Source organism: Lethenteron reissneri, unplaced genomic scaffold, assembly GCF_015708825.2.
Source record: "Lethenteron reissneri isolate LAM-NWPU_2019-01 unplaced genomic scaffold, ASM1570882v1 scaffold_1639, whole genome shotgun sequence".
In the NCBI taxonomy this organism is placed as follows: domain Eukaryota; kingdom Metazoa; phylum Chordata; class Hyperoartia; order Petromyzontiformes; family Petromyzontidae; genus Lethenteron; species Lethenteron reissneri.
The window spans coordinates 6,048,151-6,071,939 of record NW_026891376.1 but is presented as its reverse complement, the minus strand read 5'-3'; the positions used below and the strand labels follow the sequence as shown (position 1 = coordinate 6,071,939).

The 23,789-nt window shown below is 51.3% G+C and overlaps 1 protein-coding gene across 1 annotated transcript; it reads right to left on the bottom strand.

The window, feature by feature from the left end:
* Positions 1 to 5,009: 5,009 nt before the first annotated feature.
* Positions 5,010 to 21,360, bottom strand: LOC133363042 (uncharacterized). The gene is made up of 5 exons (XM_061582052.1): positions 21,258 to 21,360; positions 19,906 to 19,972; positions 19,140 to 19,242; positions 8,333 to 8,411; positions 5,010 to 7,699 (listed from the first exon to the last, which is right to left on the bottom strand). Exons 2-5 carry the CDS (start codon positions 19,909 to 19,911, stop codon positions 7,168 to 7,170), a joined length of 720 nt encoding a protein of 239 aa, XP_061438036.1. The 5' UTR covers positions 19,912 to 19,972; positions 21,258 to 21,360; the 3' UTR covers positions 5,010 to 7,167.
* Between the last annotated feature and the right edge of the window lie 2,429 nt (positions 21,361 to 23,789).

Genomic DNA, 23,789 nt, shown 5'->3' with positions numbered 1-23,789 from the left:
TCCTCTGGACGATGATTCAAAGCCTAAAACTGCTTTCCGTACACCGCACGGCCTGTTCCAATTCAACCGGTTGCCGATGGGCTTACACTCAGCGCCGGCAACTTTCCAGCGGTTGATGGAATTGGTTTTGGCTGGATTGCAATGGGAGTCGTGCCTGATTTATTTGGATGACGTTATTGTCTTTGGAAAAACTTTTGACGAACATCTCCAGAGGTTGCGGGCGGTTTTCCAAAAGATGCGGGCTGCTAATTTGAAATTTAAGCCCCAAAAATGCCATTTGTTACGCGAGTCGGTGCGTTATTTGGGGCACATCGTGGGGCGCTCAGGTATTGCTACCGATCCCGCCAAAACGCAGTGTGTCAGCTCCTGGCCGACTCCAACCTCGGTGGGAGAGGTGAGGAGTTTTATTGGCTTCGCGTCGTATTACCGACGCTTCGTCGCAAATTTTGCGACGATTGCCAAACCCCTACACGCTTTAACATCTAAAGGGGTTCGGTTCCACTGGGGTCGGGATGAGGAAGCTGCTTTCTGCTCCCTTCGGGACGCCTTGGTGAAAGCTCCTCCCTTGATTTACCCAGATTTTTCGAGGCCGTTTTTGCTCGACACCGACGCGAGCAACACGGGTATTGGAGGCGTGCTTTCCCAGGTGGTTGACGGCGTGGAACGGGTGGTTGCGTACGGCAGTCGGGTGTTGTCTCCAGCGGAGCAAAGATATTGTGTCACCCGTAGGGAACTGTTGGCAATTGTCTATTTCATCCAACAGTATCGCCCATATCTGTACGGTCAGCATTTCACCGTCCGTACAGATCATGCGGCACTGCAGTACGCCCTGAAGGTTCAACAGCCATCGGGACAATTGTCCCGATGGTTGGAGGTCCTCCAGGATTTCGATTTCGAAACCACCTACCGTAAGGGCGTTCGCCACACCAACGCGGACGCTCTGTCGCGCATGCCAACCGCCTCCGAATGTGCATGCCTCCTGGGGTCGGGGCGTTGCAGGCCAGCAGGAGACATGCCGGTTCCAGTCCTGGCAGCCGCCGCCGATGATGAAACATTGCTCCCCGATGATATCGCGGAACAGGGAAGAGATTCCCTGCTTGGGTTGCCCGTTAATGAATGGGGGCGCCTCCAGATGGAGGATACCTCCCTCCTCGCGCTGCGTCGTCGCGTCGGGGAGAGGGGGCGTGGGACGGGTGATGCCGACGCATGGGAAATGCACGCGGGGTTGCTTATGCATTGGGACGGGAAATCCCACCGTCACCGGCTGGTGGTCCCTTCTGGGTTACGGGGTAAGGTGGTGTGGGCTGCTCATGAGCGCCTCCTCCACCTGGGTACCCAAAAGACCCTCGCCTTGCTCCAGCTTGACTTTTTTTGGCCGGGCATGACACGGGATGTCACGGATCTGTTGGCAGCATGCCCTCGGTGTGCGCAGCGCAAACCACCATCACGGGAGTCGAACCCGCCGTTGCAGTCCATCACAGTCTCCAGGGTGAACGAACTTGTAGCGCTGGATATCCTGGGCCCATTTCCCGCCACCCCTAGGGGCAATAGATATTTGTTAACAGGGGTTGAGTACTTTACGCGCTGGCCTATGGCCTGGCCCCTGGCCAATCAGTCGGCAGCAGCCATCGTGGACGCCTTTGTCCAAGGCTACGTCATGGACAAAGGTGCTCCGGAGCGGCTGCTGACCGACCAGGGTAAAAATTTTTCCGGAAAACTCCCCAAACAGGTCTGTGATCTCCTGGGTACGAAGAAAATTCGTACCTCTCCCTATCACCCGCAAACTGACGGGATGGTCGAGCGTCTGCATCGCACCATCACGTCTATGTTGTCACACCAGGTTTCGGAGTCACAGACCAATTGGGACTTGCAAATTCAAGGGGTCCTGGCAGCATATAGATTGGCCCCCCATGCTGCGACGGGATTTTCACCCTTCTTTCTCATGTATGGCCGCGAACATGACCCACCTGTTCGGGCACAGCTGCAGATCCCCGCGCCGCTGGGTAAGACAAAATTGGACGAACACGTTAAATTTAACCTTGAAAAACTGACTGAGGCACGGGATGCTGCCATGCTAAATTCCGACAGGCGTCAAAAGGCGAACGAGCGCCTCAGACTGGCACGCGCGCACGTGCTGCAGTGGAAGCCAGGGGACAGGGCATGGCTGCACTGTCCCCAGGTACCACTCGCGACCTCCTCGAAACTGGTGCGGCCGTGGCGGGGCCCCGTCGAGGTGGTCGAGGTTTTGCGACTTCAGTGCGTTCGTATCAAGTGGGGGAAGCGCCGGTGGTTCGTTCACCCCTCTAGGCTGAAACCCTTCGTTGCGGTGCGAGGCCCTACTCCACACACGCAGGGCCAAACATGTGGGGGGTCGACCGACTCGGAGGGTCCGTCTCTGTTGCTCTCGCCTGACGTCTTGCCGGCTGTTCCACCCTCAGGTACATCAGGAATGACGGGCTCGCGCCCAACAACCCACACGGGGGATGCCGAGGGTCTCGCCACTTCAATCGCGGACTCACCTCGAAAGGGACAGCTGCCATCGGATGGTCCGCCATCTGGGGTTGGCCCATGTGACGGGCCTGCGGCAAGGACGCGCGCAAAAATGCGCAGACTCTTGTAATGCACAGGAAGACGAAAAAAAAAATTTATTGAGTTTTTTTTCACGTGTTATGGTTACTGGGCGCTGCGTTGGTGGGGCGCTCTTGGCACGTTGTTGTTGTGTTCTGTGTGTGTTGTGTGTGTGTTGTGTGTGTCTTGTGTGTGTGTTGTGTGTGTGTTGTGTGTGTGTTGTGTGTGTGTTGTGTGTGCGCTGGGGGTTCCTGGCGAATGTATATACTTTGCTTTTACGGATTTCGTATTTATTCGGGGGGGGGGGCGCGTCGGTTTATTCTCCCTTCGGGGGTATGGTTATTGTTGTTGTTCGATTCGCGTTCTGTTGAAAAAAAAATGAGGCACACACGAGGGTCAAGGGGTAAAGGTACCTTTATTGGAATTGTTGCAGCCGGGACGGCTGCGAGCTGTGCAGGGGGGAGTGATGTAGGGCTGTTATCGAGGGGCTGTTTGTACATAGGATCAAACGGCGAACAAACACAGTGGGCGGAGCTCCGGGAGTACACGGGGGGGGGGGTGCCCGCAACGACGTCCGCATCGGGCAGCCTGGGGGTAGGGCTGCCCGGGGTTGTGATCCTGGGGGGGATATAAAAGGGGATGACAGAGAGAGCTCGGGGCTCAGTATTAGAACGAAGAAGGGAAGACTGAAGACCCGGGTAGCTAGAGCCCTGGACTCCCCTGAGACGCCGCCCTTGTCAGGGCCGCGCAGGACCGAGCCAGCGGCGTGGTCCCGTGAACCAGAGTCAGCACTCTGGGACTCCGGGTACCGTAGCCCGACTCGCCAGTGTCGGGCCAGACAGCCTCCCCTAGCCCGTTAGTGGAGGACTCGGGGGTAGGTCAGGGATAGCTAGGGGTGTATCCCCAGTTATACGGGTGAGGGGGCCGATACCCCCTCGAGTGTTATATGCCCACTGTTGTACTGTAAAATAAATACACGTGTGCCTCAACCTCGGTGTCAAGCGTCCTCACCGGTACTTCACATGCATTAAATTTGAAGCGTATGAACAACATCTCATTGGTGTATTTACTTTAAAATTCAAGGTGTTATTATTAACCTAAGTAGTTATGTTTAGGTGACTGAGGTGGTAGTAGTCAAGTGTAATTTGAGTTACATGTCAATTATTGTGCAATGGATTTGTCTGTGTGCACCTAGCCTGGCACGTTTAATATGGGGTTATTTTCTTGTTGATCAGTCTTTAAAGATGTATATTTTTGCGTCTTGTTATGTGTGTCTGTGTCAGCTTACGTTTCTATGTGTGTAGCTGTGTGTGTCTGTTAGTTTATAATGGGTGATGTGATGGGTGGTGATGACGATGATAATTAATGGGTGGTGATGTGATGGATGGTGGTGATGATGGGTGGTGGTGATGTGGGGTAGTGATGATGCGTGATTGGTGGTGATGATGGGTGGTGATGATGGGTGGTTATTATAGGTGGGTGGTGGTGGTAATGATAGGTGATGATTGGTGATGAGGGTGATGATGGTTGATAATTATGTTAATGGATGGTGATACTGATGTATGGTGATAATGATGGGTGTTGGTGATGGGTGGTTGGTGGCGATGATGATGGGTGGTGTTGATGAGTGGTGATAATGATGGGTGGTGATGATGATGATGGGTGGTGGTGGTGATGGGTGGTAGTGATGGTTGGTGATGACGATTGATGGTGATGATGATGGTTGGTGATGATGGGTGTTGATGGTGATGGGTGGTGATGCTAATGGGTGGTGGTGATGATGGGTGGTGATGGGTGGTGATGATGGGTCTGTTTTTAGGAATCCTTCATGACCCACAAAGTGTGTGGGTTTGTGGAAGAGCCATCACCCACAATTCCTATTGATAGCCATTCAATCTTTAAAATGCTAAGCGGGGGCCTTCGGTTATGGGAATGTCGAACGAGCCAACCCGTTTTTTTATTCTCAGAGCTGGAATTTAGGCAAATAATAATGATAATAATTACATGTTTACTCTCAAAAAGAGTTTGAATCAGAGGTATGATGAACCACTGACAAGCAGCATTCAGAATCATCATGTTTATTTATCCTGGAGGAGTCCGATGAGCTATCCAGCTATTGTTTACAGACGTCGAGTCGGGGAGGGTCAGAAGAACACGAGACAATACAACAAGTGATAGGAGTGCGAGCTAGAGAAAAAAGGTAATCCAGTCACTAAACTATATAGCATTTAAATAACTAAAATATATAAGTACAAATGGCACAAGTACATAAATTACTGCCGATATTTAAACACTAAATGCAAGCTTGGACAAAAGCAGTCCCAGACCACACCAAGACAACACAGTCCCTCGATGAAATTTCATGTAAAATTTTAACCTTTGACACATGGGTAAGAATCAGAGTTAGAAGTTACATTGGCAAATGTGGTTTTATCCAGCACTAAGCTTCTGCTTCATATTATTTTTAAGGAAGATTTACGGATGTTAAGGGAGGATCCAAGGTTATTCCAAAACATTGATGGTGCTGCACTGACAAAGACTTTTGTTACCCATTCCAATTCTTGTTCTTGGAATAGTTAAAGCTCAATTCAATGGGCGTCTTAGGTTGCGTGGGTTTGACCATGGGGTAGATGGATTAGGTCAGTATAATGCGTAATTTTCCAATCTTTATAAGTAGAGGTCACAATGGTGGGTCCTGTATGGTAAATCCAGTACAGATCAAAGAGCAGAATGATAAAGCGGGTTTATTATGTTTAGTGTTTCATTAGTAGTTGATTTGTAAGCAGCATCACGGGAGTCAAAATGTGGTAGAATGATAGTTTCAGCAATTTGCAGGCCTAATCGAAGGAGAAAACTGTTTCTGTATTAAATCCCTAATTTGCATTTCATTGCATTTGACGTGTGATCAATGTGGGGTTGTCATGTGAGTTTTTAATGAATAAAACCAAGTATTTGGAGCACTCTGTTCAATGATGTTTTTTTCTGATATCCATAATAGGTTAAGGGAATTAAACGAGACTCTTGTTTGATGAAAATAACATGATGATAGTGATTTTGGGATTTCGGATACATTTTAGTAATGACAATTGATTATTGAATCAATTCAAAATCGTGTTGGAGATTGTTTGACTTTGGAAATTTATCCGATACGAACATGACAATGTTACCAGCAAAGATACTTAATTCTGACTAATTTTAAGTTTAGTCCAAATCATTCAAATATAAGAAAAGAATTGGACCCAGCACGCAACCTTGTGGAATGCAATTTGTTTTGTTAATTTTTGTGGACGAGACGTTATTACTATTGTAGGGGACTGTATGTCAGAGGTATGGTTGGGGCACGCGTTGCGATACAGTGGCTGCGTAAGAATGGGAAACTGTAAGGGGAAATATAGGGGAACGCACACGTTGAGTTAATTAAGAGCAGGTGGTCTGTCCACGTGGGAGGGACACGGTCTGATTAGGGGCGGGGCCTAAGGAGGGTTTATAAAGAGGGAGCCTGAACTCAGTTGTGGGTGCAAGGCTGGGACAAGACTGAAGAAAGACGACCAAGGCGGAGTGCAGCTGGGCTGGGTTCAACGGAACTGTTTGTACTTACTACATGGAAATAAAGACTTACCCTTGTTAAAATGGACGTCTCAGGAACTCCTTTACACTATGTACTTATTTAAGAACGGTCTGAGAGGTAACTTATATCATTTTATTGTTGAATCTGAAAACCGTAATTGACCAAGAATTGTGAGTGGAATATAATTTTCAACTGGCTTTTGAAAAGGTAATGAATATTGCACAGCAGTAGTGACCTTTTATCCAGTTTACTGATGAGAACATTTTAAACATCCATAGCTGTGGTGGTGCTGTAATCTTGAAAACTAGACTTTGCTGTGCATGACATTGTGAGCTTTTCGGCAGCAGTTTATTTTGGATGTATGTTTTTCGAATATTTTAGTAACTTGATTTGAAGCTTGCGTGACTGCAGGAATCCATACTCTTTGGTTCTTTCGGTAAAGTCACGTAGATAGAAAAAAGAAAAATATATATCACGACGTGTCGATCGCAACACAAGCAGTCGTCCTCAGAACAACACAAGCGGTCGTGTGCCTCGGAACTGCTGAACCTGGTTCAGCCTAGTTCAGCAGTTCCACTGCTGGATAATTTTTTTCCGCCTGAGGACGACCGCTTGTGTTACGATCGAAACGTCGTGATATATATTTTTATTTTTTTTCTACCTACGTGACTTTACCGAAAGAACCAGTGTATTTTAGTAACTGTTGAAAAAAATATGGGTCTATAATTACTAGGATCCTCTTTTAAGCCATTTTTATACAGTGGATAAATTAAAGTAGATTTCTACGATAGTGGAAATGTAATGGGAAAGGTGAGGCAGTAATGCGACCAGGATTGGTTTCAACACGCAAACTAATCAACAATATAAACATGTATTGTTTTTTAATGTATTTTATACTATAGTGCTGTGCTAAATGGCGTTACTAGCATGTAGATATTTTTGCATGTCTGTGATTAATGTTTAAGCTACGAGTAACAGGTGGATACCTATGAAACAAATATCATGAATTGTGGAAGACTGCAGGAACAGAATTAACATAAGATTGGAGATGCCATTGTTTGAGAAAGTATGGGGGTTTGTGTCTGATGGATGAGGTAACAGTGTCGGTGAGTTTGCTGGGTTGGGTGACAATGGGGTAAAGAGACAGCAGGGTTACTGGGTGGGAGACCAGAAGCAGTCCGCTCTACCGGTCCTAAACAGTCGCAGCACAAACAGCAGCCAGGGGAGGACCACTCTCGAGTGGGAGCTGATCCCAGGGCCTTGACCGCGATCCGACAGCTGAGCTCTGGCGGGTTGAAGATGCGCGTGAGGTCCCCGAGCTGGTGGAGCGGCACGCCGCCCATGCAGCTGCTGCTGGAGAAGGGGACGCGCACCTTGGCCGCCAGCTGCTCGGCCTCGCCGCGCGTGCGGCCCAACGGCGCCTCCACGCTGAAGCCATTGGTGAGCAGCAGCGGCACGAGCACCCCCCAGGCGTGAGCCCCATGTTGAACACCCCCACGCTGGCCTGCGTGGCTCCCTCGCTCGGTCCCAGCTCCTCTTCCTGGTCTCGAGCTTGAGTCTCTTCTAGGGGGCGGGCAGCGATACGGAGGAAGAGTGGCAGACAGCCGAAGAGGGGGAGACAGCTGAAGAGTGGCAAATGATGGAGAAGTGGGAGGATGGGGACATGGAGAAGGAGGAATGGGAGGGGATGGAGGAGCTTGAGGTGGTGGTGGAGGAGGAGATGGTGGATAACCAGAGATGGAGGAGCTGGAGGTGGTAGAGGAGCTTGAGATGGTATAGGAGGAGCTGGAGGTGGTGAAGGAGACAGATGGCGATGGTGGAGCAGGAGACGGAGGAGCTGGAGGTGGGGGAACTCACGAATCACTCACCCCTCACTCGCCCATTATCCAACCATCAACTGCCCTCACTCACCAACCAATCAATCAACCATCACCCATTCCTCACTCACCCATCACTCACCACTCACTTAATCATCATTTATCAATCTCTCGCCACTCGCCCACCACTCAACCATCAGCCACCCCTCAACTATCATCCAACGGTCACTCACCCCTCACCAATCACGAAAACATAACTCACCCCTTACCCCTCATTCACGACTCGTGTAACCATCACGCACTCGCCAATCACTCAAGCATCACCCATCCCTCACTCACCCCTCACTCACCACTCACCCATCACTCACCCATCACTCACCTGCCCCCTTTGTCTCTGTGTATGGAGCAGCCCCACCCAAAGCAGCTGATGGGAGAGCTGAGCAGGGAGGTGACCCGGACTGCGACCATCAACCGTCCAGTGCGCGCATGCCCCTCGTCAGCAATTCGCCCGAAGGTGATCTCGCCAATAACATTTACAATTTTTATTATTATCAACACGAATAATTTAGCACATTTGGCATTCACGCCCTTCTTGTTCCATTCCAGGGATCTTCATCTTTGTCCCAATTGAGTGATTTCTGGTGTAACCTTTTATATTGGGCCAAACCTGGACCGTGACGAGTGACGTCGTGGGATCTTTAACGTTCACTGCCAAGTGAGCGACGCAGGCTATTTTGCGAGCGTGTGCGGAGTATTATCGGCCAAACGTCAAGTTGCTACAAAGGTCACCTGGCAAGTGAAAAAAAATATTCCCTTTTCTCAAGTCGACAGACCTTCACTTCATTGGACACCTTTTAAATTATCCGTCATCTTCTGCTTCCCGAAATTTAGATTTTCGTAACCTCTGAGCGTGAACGACTTCTGCCCCTCTTCATCTAGGGCAGGGATCGGTAACCTGCATCTCCGGAGCCGCGTGTGGCTCTTTAAGGACTGCTTCGTAACGTTATTTATTCAGGACCACCATCTCGTATTCACCACACAGTGCATTACAGCTCTTGAAAGATTGAGTTTCTTTAACCGAATACATTTTTTTATCTTGTTATTTTCGTTACCGTCCTCTGGTCTAGGGCAATATCTTGGTCAAGGACCCCATGGCTGGGACCGTGCGGGTAACAGACTTTGGTTGCAGCTTCCATGAGACTTCTCAAAGTAAGTGACCTCAACGGCATGCATGAGTATATGTGTGCACTATGAACCTGGCGACCCGAATTCAATTCCCGCTCATGAGCAACACCATTCGCAGCCGTTCCCTGTTCATCTTGGGGTGTGACAGCATCTGGCTCCTGCATTGTTTACATCATGTTCGACCATGTAATTCGAGAAGCCTTCTATGGCTGTACCTGTGGAATTTTAATCTGCTACAGATACAATGGGAGGCTGATCCTCCTGGTCAACCATGTTATGCACAGTGATGATCTGGTGGTTGCTGCCCACTGATGAGTTGAAGGTTCTGCTGCTAAACCTGCAGCGTGCCACTAAGAGATAGGCCTTACTATCAGCCTCACCAAATTAAGCACCTGCTCATGTATTTTGTATAATCCAATACTCCACTGAGTCAACTCCCCACCGTAATGGTGCAGTTGTGGAGAGAGTAGAGAAGTGTCCATACCTGGGCTGTGTGCTCATGACCAACTCCAGATTGGCAGCAGAATTCTCACTCCGAATCAGTCGAGCGGCATTATATTTTGATCAGCTGCTTAATGCTGTGTGGAAGCTACCTGGTCTGTCACTCGACACAAAGATCACGGTATTTTCGGAAACAGTCTTGCCCTTCCTTCTCTTTGCTTGCGGAATGTGGACCCCTCTCATAGAATATCTGCACCGGTTAAAAAGTTTCAGGTTGGCCTGCCTATGATCCATTTTGTCAATCTAGATTTGACGTTTTCATGACTGCAGGGATCCATACTCTTTGGTTCTTTCGGTAAAGTCGCGTAGGTATAAAATAAAATTAATTAAATCACGACGTTTCGGTTGTAACACAAGCGTCCGTCATCAGTTGGGACAACCACAGCAAGAAACAATTGCTGAAGTGGGCCCCTTCAACCCGATAGCCTAAGGGAGGTACACGCTCCCTTCTAGCACGTCCTACACACTCCAGGCTACTCTACACACCGGTCCCTTGCCACGACGGCTAAGGGAAGACTGGACCGACCCGTCCCAGGCAGGGTACGGGGCTCACCCCTGGTCCGTTACACCGCGGCTCTGACCAGAGCCTCGGGGAGGGTCCCAGGGTGTCCGAGCTACCTCGGGTCCGCCACAACCCGGCTCTAACGAGAGCCTCGGTTGAGGGTTCCCGGGTGCTGGTCCAGTTTTCAGGTCTTCAGATGTATTCAAGCTTGAGTTGGCGAACACTGCTGGACCCGTTCAGAGGATCGGCTTTTTATCCCCAGGTTGGGCTTACCCCTCCCCTCATGACCCCCCCTCCAGAACCTTCTGGAAGGTCTTAGAGGGTCTTAAATCTTAAGGGGTCTTAGGAAGGGGTGAGGGGAGCCCATCACCCTCAGCCCCTAGCCCCTGGGGGGTCTGGGGTGTCAACCTCCGGTCACGGGCCTCCCACCTCGCTCTGTCTCGGCTGCCCCCTGTCGGCCCGTGAGCGTGGTGGCAGGTAAGCTCCTTACAGCGCCTTGTTATGGCGCAACACCTACGTGACTTTACCGAAAGAACCAAATATCCATTTTGTGTTTAACCAGGCTGAATTGTGTGAGGAGAACATAAATCCTTCAAAGATCTGAACACATTCCCATCAATCTTAATTTGGAGCTTTCGTGACTGCAGGAATTACTCTTTGGTTCTTTTGGTAAAGTCACGTATATAGATAAAATAATAAATTAAATAATAGCATACGACGTTTCGATTGCAACACAAGCAATCATCATCAGGTATAAATGAAATAGCAACAAAAATCTAACCAGAAAACTATAGACAGACATATAAGCAGACAGATAACACCAAGATACATAGAGAGAGAGTAACATAGGCACAGAGAGGGAGATCGTCTCTGTGGCGAGGCCTTTAATAGACAGGGGGGCGGGGGCGGAGAGAGGGAGGGGTTAGAGAAAAAATTAACATGTCAATGAGTACGGCGACGCGTGGTAAAGTACGCAGGCTTGAACATTAGGAGAGAGGGAGAAAGAACACACTAAATTAAATAACCTAGCAAAATATCGAAATGTTATGTAATACAACACAGAGAGTCGGTCAACACACAATTAACACATAGCCTGGTCGATCACGTATTTCAAAGATTGCTAAGTTAGAATTTAAGTGTGTAAATTCCGTACTCATTGACATGTACATTTTTTCTCTAACCCCTCCCTTTCTCCGCCCCCGCCCCCCTCTGTCTATTTAAGGCCTCGCCACAGAGACGATCTCCCTCTCTGTGCCTGTGTTACTCTCTCTCTATGTATCTTGGTGATATCTGTCTGCTTATATGTCTGTCTATAGTTTTCTGGTTAGATTTTTGTTGCTATTTCATTTATACCCGATGATGATTGCTTGTGTTGCAATCGAAATGTCGTATGCTATTATTTAATTTATTATTTTATCTTTATACGTGACTTTACCGAAAGAACCAAAGAGTACATTCCCATCAGTGAACTCCTCCGATGGGCAATGCTGCATTGGTTGTGTCATGTCACCCCGCATGCCCAGCCACCACATGCCCAGCCAGTTTCTGTTTCGCTGGATAGAGGGGACTAAACAGACGCGGTACGGCCTTGAGAAGAGATGGACTGTTGCAATATGGGAAGGATGCGGAGCTAAGTGGACTTGCTCAAGACTCGCAAATGTCATGAAGAACGCTATTGGGCAGTTGGAGGCAGTTACCCTCCAAAAACAGAGGGCAGAAGAGCGACGCTCATGACAATGAGCAGAGTGTCGAATCGCTAAAATGCAGCAAGTTGGAAGAGTGGGGGACACAGGTGCCCCCTCAGTAGTCAGCCAACCCAACACCACGGTGGCGAGATTTTAACTACCTCCCCTGGTATACAGGGGGCTGTGGGTACGATCCTGATCCTGACGCCTGTATATTTGGAGTTTGCATGCCTTTCTCCCCGTGGTCACATGGATTTTTCTCTGGGTCCTCAAGTCTTTCCCTCTAAATTTAGAAACATGCTTTTAGAGTATTTGGCTGCGATACATTTGCACGTGATAAGCAGCTTCACTGAGCTATCATTTGTAGCCAGATCGCTTCTGAAAAATAGCTAAATAGCTCAGTGGGCCTTACCTGGTTAAATAAAAAACATGTATTCTGTCCTGTGACCTGTCAGCGAGCCTTTGGCACTTTACGTGGCCTCGGAGTGCACCTAGCCTGGCACAAACACCCTGGTGATGTCACCGCCGGTGACGAATGGGGCTGTTGTTGCTGTGTGTGCCTATGCAAGCATGTGTGTGGGGAGTGGTAGTGTAGCAGTTATTGCGCTGTGCTATGAAACCATCAGTTCGATTCCCGCTCACGTTCAACACCAGTGACGATTATCGGAACCGGTGATGGGCCTCCGAGCTCCACTCAGCCTTAAATGAATACCTGATGTGATGCATTAACATTGCCATGAGGGAGACAAAGGTGGCCGGGTACCGTGTTGACCACCCACCACTTTATGCGCCTTTCTGGCCTTTATAGGTACTTGCAAACAGCATTTACCCCAACAGTCTGTTAAAGGCTATATGGGGGATATTTTTCTTTTGTATACTTGTCACTGTGTGTGTCTGATGACGCTGTGGGTGGTGATACTGTGTGATGTTATTAAAGGCAATACGTGAACATGTGGGCACTCGGCTGTGTGGTGGTAGAGATAGCCTTGGGAAAGCTCCTCTTCAACGACCTGTTCCCGTGCTATGTAGAGGTATGAGACACTGCAGTTCACTTGTGGTTCGCCACCGATTTTTGGGTCAGACTCACGTAATGATCTGGCGCATAGCGGTCATTTTACATTGTGTGTAATATGTGTACGATACGTATTCGTAACAGACACGTTGTGAGCAATTGTAAGGCTGGGCCCACGCCAGAGCAATCAGTCGAGCAACCGTGATGCTCTCAAAGTTGCGCAACTCGCCCCTGACCGCTTTGTCCACATCTGAGCGAGTAGTTGTCCAATAAGGATATCAAATGGCGCTTTCAGGATCATCGGAACCAATTACACTTCTGAATATGATCACGTCACGAGCTACTTCACTCCCAATCACTGAGCGTATCGCTTGGGAGTGTAATGCCGCCGCCGTGAAGCCGCTCGGCGGGCGCCCCATCTACGACCTCGCCACCACCAAGCGACGGGGCCGACCCCACTTCCCCCTCACCACCCCCCACATAAACACACCCTCACACATTTCACCCCCATAGAGCTCCGAGGGGAGGTCACCTGGCCAACAGGTTTTCACCCGGAAGCCCTCATAGGGATAATCTTCATGGTTTCCTGCGGCCAGGGAATTGGGCGATCTCCCCCGATGCTAATTCGCACCGCGGTGCTATGACCTGGGTTGAGATTACATGGTCAAGGCGGGGGCTATCCATCCATCACGGTTAAAACGCACCTCCCCACACACGGATCGGCAAGGCAGGCAGGGGGGCCGCAGCCACGAACCTAAGGAGAAGCCAGGGCGGGCGGCTGATTATAGCATAGCAGGTGTGCTCGGGGACTGCCGCCGCGCAGCTGCCAGCGGCGAGCCCTTTGTTACGGAAACCGCGGCTGATTAGCATAGCAAAGGCGCACGTGGACCGCTGCCGGCGCCGCAGTCAGCGGCGGACCCGTTGTTAGGGAAACCGGGAGTGCGGCTGGGCAAGCACAGCGACCTGATTGGCCGAGAAGACCCTCGGGTCGGCTTCCTTTGATGTGGGTTAGTCATAAAAGGGGGGCGCAGAAAGGTAGAGGCTCTCTTGCTCCTGAAGTCAGCGCCCGGGATGGTCCCCAGTTTGGCCACTCGAACGTCCGTGCGACACGTCGAAGTGTGTGGAGAGGACGAGACCACCGGAGCGCCGTACGCATCGAAACCGTGAGTAAGAGGAAAGAGAGTATTGGGATTGAGGCTAGAGAAACCAAAACCGCTTAGAGCCTATCAAATTAGATCAATCGGGTACAGACCCTTGGGCGATAGTGTAGGCCTGCCTTGCCAATCCATACTGACCCAAGAGTGAATCACAGTCGGCTGATAATAAATCATTAATAACCCATCGCAGCCTCGTGTGGTTCGGACGAGCGGGTGAAAGTGGTGCTGTGTGTGTGTGCGCTCGTAACGTGAGGTGGTCGGTGTTTCCACGGGTGCACGCTCCATTCTGTCGCCGTGGAGACTTGTGCTGTGTGAGGGCTCACACCCACCGTAAACACCTGTTCCACGGCCCCTTTAAACGAGCGTTATCACCCGCTCGCGGCGGCCGCGCATGTGCGAGCAACGTCATTCGCCCTCCGACCCCTGACCCCCCGTTCAGAGCGTGTGATTGCTGCCTGGGGCTGTGTGGGGGAGGCGGTGCGTTTGATTGGCGGAGAAGCAACGCAGTGTTTATAGGCGTCCGGGAGCCGGTGACGAGCCATGCCTCTCTCGCGAACTCGCGGGGGTGCGAGCCGTCGGGCGACAGCCCTTATCCCGCGAGCGATGAGCCCAGCGGCGGCAGCAGCTGTTTGTATACCAGCGAGGGGTCGGGAAACGACGGGGCCCCTGCAGTCGGCGCCCAGAGAGAGACCTCGGGGGCCAGCGGCCTCAACAGGAGTACAGGCTGCCGCTTACTCTACGTAACTGGTTGTGCAACTCATTGTAGGGACATCCACATGTGAGCGAGTTAACTTGGTGCCTCGGTTGCGCAGCCAGTATTATTGGTAAGCTGAAACACAATCCATACAACCAGATTTAACAGTGAAATATATGCAACGCATCGCTTTAAATGGCATCAAGCATTAGTTGCAGGAAGTCAGCATGACGTTGCCCGGATTCGAAAACAGCTGTCATGACTCCACAGGAACAACGAATGAGAATCAAAGCAATGTATCATATTGGCTGTGCAAACCTACTTGCTAAATACAGAAATCCCTTGCCAACCCAGGGGGGTTAGGTTCCTGGAAAATGTCATGGTCGGCAAATCCGCAGTTGGTAAAGTCCAGGTGGTTAGAGGAACCACGGCCACGGTCAGACTCATCATAGCTTAACTAAGCTCCATCACCTTACCCTACATTGCTGGGGTCACAAAAAAGATCTCCAAAATCCTGATTAAACACAAGATCCAGGTCCGATTCAACACAGTACATAAAATCCGTGATCTGGTCCCGTCTGTAAAAGATGTGGTTCCAGACATACAGTACCCTGGCGTCTACAAACTAAGTTGCCTTTGTGGTAGCAGTTACATTGGAGAAACCAAACGACATGTCTCGGACCGCATCCGTGAACATAAGGCAGACCTGAAACACGGTAGGACAAACACCTCAGCCGTGGCAGATCACTGTTACAATTCAGTGGGCTCACATGACATTGACAGAGGTTCTCTGCAAGCCATCTGGCTATCATGAGAGATTCGTTCATGAGGCGATCCACATATACAAACACAGAGACAATTTCAACCGAGAAGATGGATTCTGGCTTAGCAATCATTGGAAGGACGTAATAAACCATTTCGGATCTTAACTGATTGTGTTCACGTTAACGGTGACTTTCAGACCGCGTTCCACTCACTGGCATGGTGCAGTGTGCAGAGTAATGTATGGGGTCGTAATTGTACAGTAAACATATAGCAGTATGATACACATTAGGGTGGGTAGAATAATACATAGTGTTATATTAAAATGGATAAGGCAGCAACTGCAGCAGCAGCAGCAAGTGCAGCAGCAGCAAGTGCAGCAGCAGCAGTAACTGCAGCAGCAGCAGCAACTGCAGCAGCAGCAGAAACTGCAGCAGCAGCAGCAACTGCTGCAGCAGCAGCAACTGCTGCAGCAGCAGTAACTGCAGCTCCCTTTGATGCTGTTAATCCTGCATAATGCACATGCATATGCAGTACTAATCACATTCCTGCATTTCCCATAAATATGCTAAATTCCTTTTGATATGCAAATTCCTTTGTCAATGCGCCCAGCTTATATATATGCTCCAAGCTCGTGTGCTGTTTCATTCAGACTCTGTCGCCTCGACGGACCTGGTTTTCACCTGAGGACGGCTGCTTGCGTTGTGGCCGAAACAGTCGTGAGAATTGTTTTATTATGTTTTATTTTTATTATTTTATTACTTCCCTTCTACGTGACTTTACCGAAAGAACCAAGAAGATATAGACAGCCGATTAATATATAATGCTGCCTGACTGATTCAGAGTGAGACTCTGCTGTCAAACCGGAGCTGATCATAAGCACACTGCCCAGATCTAGAAAACTCTCCACTTTCCACTCTCTACACTCCATTGTATATACACACTTGCACACACTTGCACACTTGTAGCCTACACAGAATATGAGGTCAAGTGCGCACCTATGAAGAACGGCACTGCACACAAGGGAGGTGGTGTGACCAGAGCCATGGCCGGCTGCCTTCGTCTCCCCCGTGCTGACGTTCACTACATGCCACACCAGGTTCTCGTATTCATCTGAATCTAAGTAAGTTGGTACATTTGTAAATGCGCAACTATTATAAGCCAGGTGATCACGAGAAGCGCACAGGAAGATGGGGAATCGGTTGTGATGTTTGCTGTTGCCATTCTTAACCGTGAGATTGACTCGAACTCGGCTCGCCAGGTCCGGAACGTGGTGCGCTATCCGCTATGTGAGCGCCAATGCCTCATCAGTTTTTTCTGTCGCAGTTGTTGCCCCTGCTGCTCGCACCCGTCGCCCTCATCATCGTCCTCCCCGTCGTCGTCGTTGCCGCACAGCGACCCGGCGTCCCGTCTGGCGGCCGCCCGTAGCAGACATCCCCATACTTCCAGACCCTCGCCGTGGCCGACTTACAGTGCCAGCACCCCGAGCCGGCCTCCCTGAGCTCGCGGGAGGATCTCGACCACTGGTAAAATGGTCATGGCCAGCCCAAGTTCGAGTGTGCGGCCTCTCTTCTTACAGTTGGCCCAACTCCGAATTGGAGCTGGAGCAAACATCCCCAAGTCAGCAGCCTCTCACCACCGGTGTGACAGTTCAGAACTGGTTTCTACTGCATTGCACACAATACCTGCTTGACGACTCGATGTGTGATCACGGCTACGATGCACCACTCTGCTACTCCTTACGCAATCATCTGGCTCGATCACCTCTATCCAATCAGAGCGGTCTACATCAGCCGCTAGTACTGCCATCCACGCGCCCACCACTCGCTCTGCCTGTCGATTACCTTCAACCCAATGGCTTTGAATACACCACACAATCTCATTGACTCTGGGAGAGTAAGCAGGCCTGGGCTTAGTGCTTAGATGGGAGACTCCCTGGGAATACCGGGTGTTGTGGGCTTAGGCCACCAGATGACTAGTCGAAGGCGTGCATCGATGGATTCTTGATTCCATCTATCCGTATCATTGAGGTACATCCTTGTCATATGCATGGCGTTCTACTTGGTACCGTTTCTTCCCACATGCACCACTCCATTCAATTGGCCAAACATTCCAATTTAGCGGGAGCCTCCTGATAATGTCTTAAGACTCAGTAGGGCTCTCCTGGGTAAACAGAAGGCAGCTTTCACATTTTGTTATTATCGGTCACCCTTTAACCCTTGTCTCTACACACCAACCTGCAACATGTTCAGAACTCATCCAGCTGACTGTTCATCAACCCACCCTGGCCACCTGCTTCCCATCAGCTGTTCCCTCACTTGGCCATTCGTCCGAATGGAGGCAAGGGTTGATCACTGGGGAGACAGAGTGAGCCGGGCCTAGTTCTGGCCACCCACTCCGTGCTGGCCACTTCACCCCCTCATGTGCCGTCCCGGCCTTAGCAGATGTTCGCTCGCAACATTTGCCCCGGCGGTCTCTTGAGGCGATGGGAGGGATCTCTGTCCTCTTGAGTTGGTGACCGAGCAATTGTTTGAGTGACGCGGCTCTCTGCCCACATGTCGCCACCACAGAGCGCGGGTCGCATGGCCCAAGACTCGGGCGATCTCAGCCTCACGGTCGCGCACGGGGAGCCAGAAGGAAACCCCAATGAGGACGTGGAACGTATCGGCGACGTCCTCTTTGGAACAAATGCCCTCCACTTCCACTCCCATCACTTCTCAGTTTCCTCATTCCGAGTGTGGCAATATCTGACAACTCCTGTGTTTTCACTGTCCCCAATTAGACTGTCAAGAAACTGCCACTCCCCAAATGCAGGATACTGCAGCATGCGTCAAAAATAAAATCCATTCCAGTCATTCTCAGCACAACGGATGAAGGCCCTTCCCGTACGTCGCGTTAACAATGGGGGTCATTTGATAATATTTCACCACGCTGGTGAGTGCGAGTGCAAAATTATTCCCGGTGTAGCGATCCGGAGCGTTCCGACTGAAAGTAAACATTGAGCGTCGCGATGGAGAGAAAGAGCAGTCTAATCACGAGAGAAGAAGGCGCGATGAAGGGACCACTCCTACCCCTTTGTAGAAAGCCACCCTCCCTTATCACGCTTCTTGATACTTCTCCACTGTTCCAGGCGGCGTGGGCCAGGTCTTCACGAACCGGCTACCCTTATGCCGCCCCCTGCTGGCGTGGGGTGGCGACGCCTGCTCATCACCCAAATTCGGAGGCCTCATTCCCCGCCGTTCTGGCCTTAGTGACGGAATATGGAGGTGCTTCGGGATACAAATTAAATGTAACTAAATCGGACTTGATGCCCCAAATAAGTTCTCAAGAAATGAGTTTTCAATCTAGATGATTTAAAAGTGTATCGCTCCAGTGGCTTCCTAATATCGGAAGCGCATCTGAAAGCGTGTGATGTGCTGAGGCCAGAGCACAAATAATCATCCCCATGCAACATGGCCACCATGATGCAGTCCCCCATGCAACATGGCTACCATTAAGTCCCCCATACAACACTGCCAACATGAAGTCCCCCATGCAACTTGGCCACCTGGATATCACTCATGCATCATGGCCGCTATGAAATCTTCAATGCATCATGGCCACTGTGACATCCACCATGCAACATGGCCATCGGGATGTTCCACCATTCACCATGGCCCTCTGTGACATCCCTCATTCCTGTTCTTACCTTGCGGTGATTTGATGCAGATGGAGGCGGTGCCCTCTGAGGACAGCGCCCTCCACGTGGTACAAGATTCGCCCTTATTCCTCGCCTCTCCAGATTGGCTCATCTACACGCACACAAAGGTCCACCACATAGGCTTTAGCAAGATGTGGGGGATAGTGCAAGCGGCAAGCACTGAGCCAGGATCTCTGAGATCCTGGGCTCCACATTCAGGAGGATCCTGCTGAGATGTCAGTTCTCAGCGTTCGGATATTTGGCCAATGTTAGATGTCACACTTGGATTAACAATGAGACACGTGTGTATTTAAAGGACACACGCAGATTAATGGCATCCTTCAAACTGTTAAGAGAAGTAGGGCTGGGCCAGGACATGCCACGACCACGAGGAACAACGATGGCTGATGGTCAAGAACAATAACGGAGGTGCAGCCAAGTATCGGAACACGTCTGAGAGGACGGCTGCTAGAAAGATGGAGCGACAAAATCGGTGCTTGGTGGATTATTCCATCGCAGGATCGTGAGGGGTAGCAGGGTCTCAAGGAAGGAGGCCTTTATCCAGTAGTGGATAGATAAAAGTACAGTAGATTATTAAAACGTAGAAAGGCAGGTACACAGAGAGGATCTTGGGGAGATACTCTGATAGATGCACACACACTCAGGCAGCCAAGCAGATGCACACTTAGGTGTATGGATAGGTGACAGCCACACGCGGAGTGGAGAGCACACGTCCATTAATACTTGACCACACGAGTCGAAGAGCCACACGTACCTCCATGGTGGCAACTTGCAGAGCAGGGTGCACAGAACTAACAGCGTCTCTCGCGCAGTCCAGGTCTCTGCGTGCGAAGCAGGAGACGAAGCCGAGGATCACATAGAGTCGAGGGGGTGTGACGGCACCCACATCTCAACACGAGTCAAGTCACAATGCGGACGCACACCATGAACCCACATCATCAACACAATCACTCACAACACGAAACACAAAAACAACAACCGACATTCGCCACTAAGTAGCGATGATGTCACCACGGCGCCTGTGCCAGGCCAGGTGCACTTTCAGGCCACGCGAAGTGTCGAAGGCTCGCTGACAAGACGTCACGGGACAGACCCAGGTTCCAAAGGTTGGCTGAGATGATTGGTAGATACACCAGCTGTTTGCCCAACTGTGCCAACTTGCCGAATTTTATCCGCCACTCGTTGTGAGCGTCACTCCTCTGCCCTCAGTTGTTGTTGGAGGCAGACTGCCTCCAACTGTCCAGTAGCCTCCTTCATGAGCTTCCTCGTGAAGGATGAGATTTACACCACTGGTACCAGTCTTTCACAAGTCCACTCAACTCAACACCCTCCCATACAGCATCAGTCCATATTTTCGACAACCCATGTCGTGGCCGTTTAGCCCCCTTTATGCGGCCAAAAATAAACTGCTTGGGTATGCGGGCTACAAGACCCAGCCAACGCAGCCTTGCCTGCCGGAGGCGCTTACTGGTGGGAATGTGTCCAGATCCTTCAAGGATTTGTGAGCTCCTCACACAATCCAGCTAGGTTAAACCCAAGATAGATCGTTGGAACCACCACCGACACCACCACCAACACCACTAACACCATCAACATCACCACCAATAACACCAGTACCACCACCAACAAAAATATCACCATCATCAACACCGTCACCAGCACCACCAACAACACCAATAGCACCACCATCAACACCACCAACAACACCACCAACAACACTACCACCAACACCACCACGAACATCAAAGATAAAGATCCCCCTTATAGCTGAAATAAACTGTTGGAGCAAGTGCTGTTAGCCAGCATCACCTATGAAGGCCGGAACAGCACACGAGGGCGTGGGTGGCCAACACCGCGCCTTTGTCTCCGAGTGGCGATATTTACACACCACACTAGGTACTCATTTGAGGCTGAGTCGACCTAGGGGAGGCCCAGGACCGGTTCATATAATCGTCACTGGTGTTGACAGCGCGTTAACCACTCCACACACACACAGACTCACACACGGATACAAACACACACGGACTCACACAAACACAGACTCACACCACACACACAGACTCACACCACCGCACCACCCACCCACAGCGAAGATCCACTCCTCACCTTCGCCAGTTTCTCCCCGCCTCTCTCACGGACAAACTGCCAGGGGGAAGCGCGTGGCTCGAGACGAGGGGGCGGTACCAGGTGACCACGCCCACCGAGACGTGGAGCCCTGAGCCCCTCGCCCCGCCCCCCCCATGCCCACCCCCGCCCCCTCTCCCCCGCCCCTCCCCCCCATGCCCACCCCCTTGCCCCGCCCCCTCTCCCCCGCCCCTCCCCCCCATGCCCACCCCCTCGCCCCGCCCCCTCTCCCCCGCCCCCTCTCCCCCGCCCCTCCCCCCCATGCCCACCCCCTTGCCCCGCCCCCTCTCCCCCGCCCCTCCCCCCCATGCCCACCCCCTCGCCCCGCCCCCTCTCCCCCGCCCCCTCTCCCCCGCCCCTCCCCCCCATGCCCACCCCCTCGCCCCGCCCCCTCCTCCCCCGCCCCTCCCCCCGCCGAGGCTGGGGCGAGTGGAGGCAGCGCTGTGCATTGTGGGTGGCGAGCGGCTGTTTTGGATTCCCGCTCGCGGCCACCGTCGCTGCTGAAGCGGCGGCTCGCTGGCTGGTCCTCCTCTACATCGACTCAGCCCGAACAAGGTGAGAACCTTGCACCGTGTGGACACATCAGCAGTGGCGGTGGGGGAGAGGGGAGGCAGAGGAGGCGCCTGGCTCACAGCCGTTACGCTCTGGGCGCCTGCTGAGTTCACGGCGCTGCTCCAAGCAGAGCGCGGCCTGCTGATGATGATGATGAGGAGAGGCACTGCCAGATTGTGGCTGATGGGATGAGTTACATTTAGTTATTTTGTATCTGGAGGGACGGATTTGTTGTCGTGGCAGAAATGGCCTCCACTAGAGGCCGCGATGTGGAGTATTTGGTCTACTCTTCCACGCTGGTCCAGACCCGTTGGAGCGAGGTGGGTGTACCCACAACTTTACCCTCCACACGCGGGGGGCGTCAGCTCACTGCACTTGCAATGCAGAGGTGCAGGTTCGAGTCCATTTCACACTCAGCCATTCACCCACCCACTCACCCACCCACAGAGGGATAAAGACCCTTTATGCAGTGGTTGTGTAGTATCTGCATCAATGTTTTTGTTGTTTAGTTATGGTGGTTGTTGTTGTGGTTGCGGTTATAATCTTGGCTTTAGTTTTGGTTGTATAGGTGGTTGTAGTGTTGGTTGTAATTGTGGTTGCTCTGGTTGTGGTGCCTTTGGTGTTTTTGGTTGTGGTTATAATTGTGGTTGAGTAGGTTGTGGTTATATGTGCGGTTGTGGTGTTTGTGGTTATAACTTGATTTGAAGCTTTGGTGACTGCAGGAATTACTCTCTGGTTCTTTCTGTAAAGTCACGTAGAAAGAAAATAAATTAAATAATAGAGTACGACGTTGCGATTGCAACACAAGCAACCGTCATCAGGTAGAATAAAATTTGAGAGAGAGACAAAACACAGACACGGAGACACACAGACAGACACACAAGCAGAGAGATGGTGGTGATGGTGGTGGTGGAGGTGGTGGGGGTGGTGGTGGGGGCGGTGGTGGCGGTGGTGGTGGGGGTGGTGGTGGTGGTGGTGATGGTAATGATGGTAATGATGGTGGTGGTGATGGTGGTGATGGTGCTGCTGCTAATCATGATGATGCTGTTGGCTCCAGGTCCCACCACCGATGGGCACTGCCGGTGCGTCGTCTCTGGTTGACGCTGCTCAACAAGGAGCAGCTTCACTCCACGTTCCTGCGCTACTCACTCACTCACCCACTCCCTCACCCACTCACTCACGGACCCACTCACTCAGCCACTCACTCACCCACTCACTCACTCACTCACCCACTCACTCACTCACCAGCTTCACTCCACGTTCCTGCGCTACTCACTCACTCACCCACTCACTCACTCACCCACTCACTCACCTACTCACTCACTCACTCACCAGCTTCACTCCACGTTCCTGCGCTACTCACTCACTCACTCACCCACTCACTCACTCACCCACTCACTCACTCACTCACTCACCCACTCACTCACCCACTCACTCACTCACCAGCTTACTCCACGTTCCTGCGCTACTCACTCACTCACCCACTCACTCACTCACTCACCCACTTACTCACTCACCAGCTGCACTCCACGTTCCTGCGTTACTCACTCACTCACTCGCTCACCCACTCACTCACCAGCTCACTCCACGTTCCTGCGCTACTCATTCACTCGCAGGCGGCCACAGCACGAGGTGAGCTCACTCACTCACCCACTCACAGCCGCATACTCAGCCACTCGCTCGCTCACCAGCTCAACTCACATCGCTCAGCCACTGCCACTCGCTTCAGCTACACTCACTTGCTCACTCACGACCACTCACTCACCCACTCACTCCAGCCACTCACTCACCAATCACACCCGCTCGCTCGCTCACCCACTCCCTCGCTCAGTCAGCCCACTTGCTCGCTCACGTAAATCACATTGCTCACTTAGTCACCCACTCACTCACCTCCACTCACTCACCCACTCACTCAACTCAGCCAATCACTCGCTACGCTCAACCCACTCACCACTCAGCCAC

Excerpts from the sequence above, each read along its gene's own strand:
- LOC133363042 (XM_061582052.1), bottom strand. Across the intron at positions 8,412-19,139 it reads CTGCATCAAATCACCGCAAG|TCCGGGTCACCTCCCTGCTC; the intron begins GTAAGAACAGGA and ends TGATGGTCGCAG. Across the intron at positions 7,700-8,332 it reads CACAGAGACAAAGGGGGCAG|AAGAGACTCAAGCTCGAGAC; the intron begins GTGAGTGATGGG and ends CCCGCCCCCTAG.